The sequence below is a fragment of the Egretta garzetta genome, unplaced genomic scaffold (assembly GCF_000687185.1).
Source record: "Egretta garzetta isolate BGI_Z169 unplaced genomic scaffold, ASM68718v1 scaffold13, whole genome shotgun sequence".
NCBI lineage: Eukaryota > Metazoa > Chordata > Aves > Pelecaniformes > Ardeidae > Egretta > Egretta garzetta.
Window position 1 is genome coordinate 140,584 of NW_009259239.1, and position 6,055 is coordinate 146,638.

The 6,055-nt window shown below is 45.1% G+C and overlaps 1 protein-coding gene across 1 annotated transcript in view; it reads left to right on the forward strand.

Moving 5' to 3' along the window:
* ANXA13 (annexin A13) overlaps positions 1-6,055 on the forward strand; it is a 28,530-nt gene that overhangs the window by 21,951 nt on the left and 524 nt on the right. The window contains exons 6-11 of the mRNA XM_035891585.1: positions 94-127; positions 209-288; positions 1,416-1,484; positions 1,703-1,804; positions 4,061-4,136; positions 5,124-5,236. Coding sequence (XP_035747478.1) covers positions 94-127; positions 209-288; positions 1,416-1,484; positions 1,703-1,804; positions 4,061-4,136; positions 5,124-5,236 — 474 coding nt within the window. The remainder of the gene's footprint in view (positions 1-93; positions 128-208; positions 289-1,415; positions 1,485-1,702; positions 1,805-4,060; positions 4,137-5,123; positions 5,237-6,055) is intronic.

Sequence of the window (6,055 nt, forward strand, 5' to 3'; positions counted from 1 at the left end):
ATTTATTTATTAATTAATTAAATTAGCTTAATTTTATTTATTTATAAACCATTTTCCTTATTTATTAATTTGCTTATTTATTTATTTGCCTAGGAAATTGTAAACATAAAGGAGGCATACAAGCGACGTAAGTAGTATTGTCTTTCAGACACCTTTGTTTAAAGCCTTTATCACTGGGTGAACCCTCACAGATTTTTTTTCTCTACAGTCTTTGATAGGGATCTAGAGTCTGATGTTAAAAGTGACACAAGTGGCTCCCTACAGAAGATATTAGTGACTGTGCTAGAGGTAAGGCTGGGGGCTTTCCTCTTACACATCGACCTGATAGAAAGATCTCCTCTACCCTGTCTACCCAGGGTAATCATAATAAGTATTAACTGGTCTTTATAACAAGGTAATTGTGATATGTAATACAATAAAGAGGTAATTATAATAAGCAAAAGGCATTCTTCAGGATAAGAGCATTCTATATACTTATACCTTTTTAATATAACTAAAGGAGATATATAAAATCAGAAATAATTTTATAAAACCCTATAATTTAAAGACAACAGCATTGTTTTATTACTATTTTTATCATGATAATGGCTAGAATACCCACTCAGGATCATGGCTACATTATGCTGAATTTGGTCTAAAACAGGCAAATTCTGATTTCTGTCTCGACTGAGGAATTTACAATTCAGATAGATACAGCCCTGCAGGGCTGAAACCAAAGGCTGTGTTGGGGCAGCCCTGACCCAGCTCTGTCTGCACATTTCAGCCCCATTCCCATCCCAACATCTGGCCATGCACACTACCACTTCTCAGCAGTGGAAAAATACCTGCCAAAAATGGCAGAAAAACAGAACCAAAGAAGAAGCCAGGTGGGATGGGACCTCTGGAGCTCTTCTGGTCCAGCCCTCCTCAAAGCAAGGCTAATCCAAACTCAGATCAGGCTTTCCTCTGATTTTATTTTCTGCTCCAGACGTGTTGGCTGGGGGAGTGGGAACACCCATGGGATGGCAAGGAGGCTGGGGATGAGGGGGCCAGTGGGCCAGCCGGCCGCAGGGGAGCATCCGCAGGGTATGGTCTGATGCAGTGCAGCCGCCCAGCCCCCATAGTCCCTTCCTACTCCAGAGGCATCAGAGCTGCAGCCTCATAAGAGTCCCAGCACACAGCAAATAAAACTGGGAGATAAACCCTACCTATACAGGCTTCACCTCTCAAGTCAGCAAAACCAGGGGCTGTGGTAAACATGAACAGACCATTCAAAACTGTGCCGCCAGGTCCCACCGTGCCCCTTCACTAGGCATTGTCAGCAGATGGCAGCAAAACTATAACCAAAATATTTGTGAGCTGACAATCTTCCCTTCCGCTAACAAATGTCACCAGCACTTGGTCTGTTTTTTCTACTGTCATGTCCTTTCCTGTAGGCAACCCGAGATGAGACCCAACAGGTCAACGCAGAGCTCGCTGAGCAAGATGCCACAGATCTCTATAAAGTAAGTGCAGTTGTGGAAAAATCCCCATTTGTCCCATGCTGCGCAGCAAGGGCTGCCTCAGGGGTGCCTGGACATGCCAAGGACGGGGGCTATGGCAGCGTAAGGAGATGAGCAAGGGGGGCACGGGCTGGAGCTTGGTGGACCAAGGGCTCTGGCTGACTTTTTGTCTCTGCTGTGAATAAACAAGCGCTTCAAAAAAATAACATGCAATCTTTAAGGCAGGAGAAGGCCGCTGGGGAACAGAGGAGCTGGCTTTCAATGTGGTCTTAGCAAAGAGAAGTTACAGTCAGCTGAGAGCTACTTTTCAAGCCTATGAAAAGGTGAGTTAATCTCTTCTGCAATGTGGGTTGCGTAGGGCCCGACATGTAGCCTGCAAACCCTACAAGAACATGTAGAGCAGGCAATCCCTTATTTGCCATTTTAAAACTTCTGAATGCTTTAAGAATCTGGAGAAAACACTTCTATATGACTGAATCCTGATCTTATGGAAAAACAAATAGGGGATAAAAGCTGTATCTTCTGCCAGTGAAGAACCTGTTCCCCTTCATAACCCGCACAACATCCAGCCATATAAATGTCACCAAGTAGTTTCCTTCCCACAGCTGCACGACGGGGGGTGTCCCCACTCCTGCAGGAGGACCAGCCAAAGGGTCTGAAGCAGGGTTTTGCTTTTCTGTTCTTTTCCTCTCCATCTCCAAAGCAGAGCCTGACAAGGTCTCTCATGCTGATCCCACTGCTTCACATGTTCATATTGGCTGGGCAGAGGCGCATGGAATCATAGAATCATAGAACAGTTTGGGTTAGAAGGGACGTTTAAAGGTCATCTAGTCCAACCCCCCTGCAATGAGCAGGGACATCTTTAACTCAATCAGGTTGCTCAGAGCCCCGTCCAACCTGGCCTTGAACGTTTCCAGGGATGGGGCATCTACCACCATTCTGGGCAACCTGGTTCGGTGTTTCACCACCCTGATTGTAAAAAATTTCTTCCTTCTATCTAGTCTGAATTTACCTCTTTTAGTTTAAAACCATTACCCCTTGTCCTATCACTACAAGCGCTGCTAAAATGTTTGTCCCCATCTTTCTTATAAGCCCCCTTTAAGTACTGAAAGTGCATCTCCAGCCTCTTCCTCTCTGTCCATGCTGGGCAGACAGCCTGTGCGGGTAATTTGCTGCACCCTCCCTGTCTCCAAGCATAAGGCAACATAGGTAGCAGGATTACAGCTGTCTGGTACTTCTCCCTGTGTCATCCATCAGGGACATTTTACTCATGCCTGGACCTGGAACCTACCTCCACTGAGACCTCTCACCTGGAAATGACCTGTGAAAACCAAAGCAATGGGAGATCCAAGGTTCTTCTCCTAGCAGTGTGGTGGAACCTCAGCAAAGACATTGATTCTCAGGAGAGCGTCACCCCTCCAGCCTCTGGCTCATAGTCCTGAACTTTCCTAGGATGACTCTGAGCTCATCAGAAAACTGTAGCCCTATGCACTGAAGATGCAAAAAATTCCAGTCAAGGCCATAGTTCAGTGTCAGCACAATAAGGAACCCATAGTTGGAAAATTGTTTGCAGCTTAATCCAAGTTTTGGTTTGTTGCTGGCACAAGAACAAAACCAGCCACTAACCGATACTCTCTCTCTCAGAGTGGCCCAAACCCTGGGGGTTCAGTTAAATACTCCAATAGCCAAGCTACCTTAGCTTTTTGATTCCTAAAGCCAAGCAGATCAGGTTGCCCAAACCAATCTACCACATCCTGCCTGTATTTGAAGTAGAAGTGGGACAAGATTAGAGCCACACAAGCATCAGTCCTCTGCATTTGGAAGGATGAATAGGACCAGATCTAAACCAGGTTGAGGGTTTGCAGAACTTAAGCCCAAATCCTCAGAAGCTACCCCTTCCCGCCTTGTGCCCGTGGCCTCCCAGCTCTGACCTAGAACTCCACTAGAGTCTTGAGCTATGCAGGGCCATCCTGATAGGCAAAACAGAGCAAAGTAAAAGGCTTTGATGTTCACAGAGTTCACAAAAGTCAGGATAAACTCTGTTTTGAAGTGGCAGTCTGTTTTCCCCTTTTCCTACAGAATAATACAAAAACTTGGGAACAACTGCAGTACTTGTAAACTTTCCCTGGGAAGCCAAAGACAATAAGTAACAAAACTTCATAGAGCTGGTAAAGCTCCAAAAATTATCTTATTTGTGTGGGAGCCATCCAGAGCCTTTGACAGAGGGGTTAGAGGAAGCTTGAACAGTTTCTCCTGAGTAGGGGTCACTCAAGAAGAAGCTGCAGCTTCTTTGTCCTAGAAGCCCTCAGACACTTGGGACTGCTTGATTTAGGTTGTCCATCTCTTAACCATTGTGCCTTACCTTGCCACATAGACCTTCTTCTCTTGGTGCCAGTGGATCTGTGAGCACTTACACCAGAGGAGAACTTCATTTGCCCTTGACTTATTCCCTTGGAAAGGCTCTAAAGGATCTGAATTGGCATTTTGCTGTTAGATCCTAAACCTGATGCTGGTTTTATGGCAGTGGGATGACATGTACAGACAGTGGCTCTGATGGCTCCTTTGTGTTGTCCTCATAGGTGTGTGGGAAGGACATAGAAGAATCCATTAAAAGCGAAACATCTGGAGATCTGGAGAAGGCTTATCTCACTCTTGGTAAAAAAAAAAAAGTGTCAAGATCTTTCTTTTCTAGTTCTTGCCATCATCTGACATTGGTTGTTGGGTCCTCATAGGTGTGTGGGAAGGACATAGAAGAATCCATTAAAAGCGAAACATCTGGAGATCTGGAGAAGGCTTATCTCACTCTTGGTAAAAAAAAAAAAAGTGTCAAGATCTTTCTTTTCTAGTTCTTGCCATCATCTGACATTGGTTGTTGGGGGTCTGTGTACAGCCTGGTAACAGACATCAAGATAGCCCTAAACTGAGCTGACATAGCTGCCAGGAAAAGAAGAGCCAGTTTTCAGAAGTTATTTGGACCCCTTGGTTTTAGACATAGAACTTGCTAGACACATCTCTCCACGCAGCTTAACTATTTGCCCTCTAACACAGGGTGGCCACCTCCAAGCTGCCAGTAAGGCCATGGCTGTTGATAACTTCCAGCAGATGCCTGGGCATCAGCGGAAGCATGCTAGCCAGCCACCACAAAAATGTACGGGGTCCTCGACAGCAATTTAGCATTGGGGATGACTGTGACCAGTATTTAAGCCTGTGCCTTGGCTCTGGTTAGCTTATTGGTATTGCTGTTACCCATCTGGATCTGCACTCCCAAATCTTGCCCTTGTGAACCGTGGAATGAGCAGCTACCCCAAGAATAGATGGGCAAGAGGAACTCCAGAAGGGTAAATGCTCTTTCTCATTCATTTAATTTTCACTGTGGAACGGCAGAGTACTCAGCACTGATCATCTCACTGTGTAAAATGCTTTCCCCGTGGAGAAATGTATGCCCTCGTTCAGCCCCCAAGCCTTCTCCCTGCATACTGATAGGGGACCAGTCACAGAATGAAAGCCCTACTAGCTCATATGTCTGCGCATAAACCCTAGAGAGTTTCCTTTATTTCTTCCTTATTTACTTCCTTCTCATTGAAGATGTACCGCAAAGTATAAATATACAAGTGTAATGAAGCCTCTTACTGTTTTCTCTAGTCAGCTGTGCTAAAGACTGCCCAGGTTACTTTGCCACACTTCTGAACAAGTCAATGGAAGGAGCTGGAACTGATGAAGAGACCTTGATTCGCATCCTTGTGACCAGAGCTGAGGTAGGGTACCCTGTGACCTGTGACACCTCACACCAGCTCTGGGAGAAATACAAATGTAGAGGGTATGGGGTGAATCCTGGTAGATCATGTGCTCAGTCAACCCATTTCAGCCCCATGACATGGGTGGTCACATTCTGCTTTTGTACCCAGGCATCTCTAATTTTGATATTGCATCTATTTCTGTTTTCAAAGGAACTAAACCAGAAATCATGCAGGCAAGTTCAAGTGGAGTCAACTGTACCTGGTTAAAACTAACCCATGGGGAGGCCTGGCCCCACTAGGATGTTTAAAAGTAAATTCCTAGTTAAGTTATGATAAAGCAGCAGTTCCCAAATTGAGAATTGCCTATAAAGATATGTTGCCAATTCTCTTTGATTCCAGCTGGGAAAAACAGATGGGGAGGAGGGAAGAAAAATAAAGAGCCAAAGGAGATAATTGTAATTTTAAAAAGCACAAAACTCCACAAGACATTTGAGATCTTAAACACAGTCTTTAAGTCTTCCTTCCTAGTAAGCTGTGTAGGTTGTAACCCCAGGGCTGTTTCAGTCTTGACACAGAGGAGGAGTCGTTCACAGGGACAAGGAGAGCGTATTTCTCCAATGATGGGCAGCGTGAGAAATTAAGCTCCAAGGTCTCTGTTAAGACACTGTCCAGTCATGATAACATTTAGAACCCCCAGTGACAAAAATCAGACCTGTGCCAATGGGTGCCTTTTCTCAAGACACAGTGTTTAATTCTCCCCCCTCTCCCCCCCATAGTACCCAGAAAATTACTTTTGTGGGTGGAACAAAACTCTCTTTTACCCATACTCCTGGAAGA